Source organism: Chaetura pelagica, unplaced genomic scaffold (genome assembly GCF_000747805.2).
Source record: "Chaetura pelagica isolate M959 unplaced genomic scaffold, ChaPel_1.0 scaffold961, whole genome shotgun sequence".
NCBI classification, from domain to species: Eukaryota; Metazoa; Chordata; class Aves; order Apodiformes; family Apodidae; genus Chaetura; species Chaetura pelagica.
The window spans coordinates 14,401-16,284 of NW_009952041.1; the positions used below are offsets into that span (position 1 = coordinate 14,401).

The window sequence follows — 1,884 nt, forward strand, 5'->3', positions numbered from 1 at the left end:
CCCCCGGGGCTCCCAGCCCTGCACACACCAGCCTGGCTGACTCTGCTGGGCTGGATCCAGCTCTGCTGCTGGCCAGGACGTGTCTGTGCTCATCTCCCAGCCCCCAGCTGCTCTTCCTGTAGGGACAGCCACCCCAAAGCAGTCCAGGGCCACCAACCCGAGCCGAGTGGGCTCAGCAATGCAATTCATAGTCATGGGATGGGTTGGGAGGGACCTTCAAGATCATCTAGATCCAACCCCCTGCATGGGCAGGGACACCTCCCACCAGCCCAGGCTGCTCCAAGCCCCATCCAACCTGCCCTTCAACACTGCCAGGGATGGGGCAGCCACAGCTTCCCTGGGCAATTCCCAGTGTATGACACAGGGCAGTCACCTTCTCCAGCCTGGCAGCCCATGCTTGATGGGTGGCTGCAGGCCAGCAGCTGTGCCTGCTCCCCTTGCCAGCCCTCCTGCTGCCCCAAGCACTGCCAGGGGCCATGCCAGCCTGATGTCAGCTCAGACCCATGCCCTGAAGGCTCAAACTTTACTTTGGTCAAGGGCTGTGACCTCCACAGAATCATGAAGGCTGGAAAATACCTCAAAGATCATCAAGTCTGACTGTCAAACCAACACCACCACGCCCACTCAGCCATGTCCCCAAGTGCCCTGTCTACATGCATTCTGAACACCTCCAGGGATAGTGCCTCCAGCACCTTGACATGCCACCAGGCTACCCACAGCTCCCTGCAACCACCTCCTGCTCCTACAGCCTCCAAAAGCAGCTGGGAAGGGAGCGTGGTGGCAGAGGACAGCCCTTCCCTGGCACCACAGCTCATCCCTGGAACAGCAGGGTGGGCAGGAGAGCAGCTACCCCCCCTGCCAGAGAGCCCACCCCCCATCCCACACAGCTCCCCTGGGTGCTGCCCACCTTGTCATGCTTCTCAAAGAGCCTCTGCAGGAACTGGTAGCCCAGGTGGTTGAGCTCTGTGGAGCAGCCGGGGGGCAGGCGGAACCTGCCAGGAGAGACACCAAGTGAGTAGCTCCACCACCTCTCCTCAAGCCCTGGAGGAAGGGCAGGGTGTGAGCAGGTCCTTGTCCAAGCCAGATAACACCACCCACAAGACACAGCTCCCTGCTCAAAGTCCTGCTCCAGGGTGTGTTCCTCCCCACCACCTCTTGCTCCGGGGTGCACAGGAGCCTCTCCTCAGCCTCAGCACCAGGGAGACAATGCAGCCCTCATCCTGTCTGGTGCCCAGAGCTTCTGGAGGGCCCAGCACCACCCACGGGGTGCCTGGCACCCCCATGGGCCCTGTTGCCTCCCCCCCACAGCCTGTCTGGGAAGAGGACAGGGAAGCTCCCGAGTCCAACCCTTCCATTCCTGGAGTCCCACCTCGGGGGGGCAGGGAGCAGAGGAGAGATGGCAGCAGCAGGAGCAGCCAGGAGGGCTGTGCTGGCAGCTCCCTGCTCCTGTCAGAGTCCTTCTGCCTCAGCTCAGAGGCAGCAGAACCTTCAAAAGCTCCTTGCTGCCTCTGAAGGAAGCCAAGGACAGCCCTTCCTTCCCCACCTCCCAGCCAGCTGCTCCCAGGCCCGTGTGTCCGTGTCCTGCCACGGGAAGAGGCGAGGAACAGGAGAGCCTGAGCAGAGGGCTCAGCCCAGGAAGGCAGCAGCCCATAGGGTGCAGGAAGGAGCCAGGGAAGGTGCTGAGAAGCCTGAGATGACCCCTCCACGGGGACATGCCCCCCTGCCCACCCCCACACACGCACTGGGGGTGCAGATACTCGTCCGTCAGCTCCAGCTCGTTGTCGTAGCCGAAGCGGCGCAGGATGGTCCAGGTGGTCTCGTGTCGGCCCCTCTGGATGGAGAGCGTGTTGAGGAAGAGGAAGGCTGTGGGGAGAGCAGGCAAGA

At 62.6% G+C, this 1,884-nt stretch overlaps 1 protein-coding gene across 2 annotated transcripts in view; it reads right to left on the reverse strand.

Moving 5' to 3' along the window:
* The window catches only part of RHOT2 (ras homolog family member T2), a 16,098-nt gene that overhangs the window by 8,452 nt on the left and 5,762 nt on the right, over positions 1-1,884 (reverse strand). For both annotated transcript variants that reach the window (XM_010002639.1, XM_010002646.1), the window contains exons 9-10: positions 1,743-1,863; positions 908-992 (exon numbers count right to left, since the gene is read on the reverse strand). In XM_010002639.1, the coding sequence (XP_010000941.1) occupies positions 908-992; positions 1,743-1,863 (206 nt within the window). The remainder of the gene's footprint in view (positions 1-907; positions 993-1,742; positions 1,864-1,884) is intronic.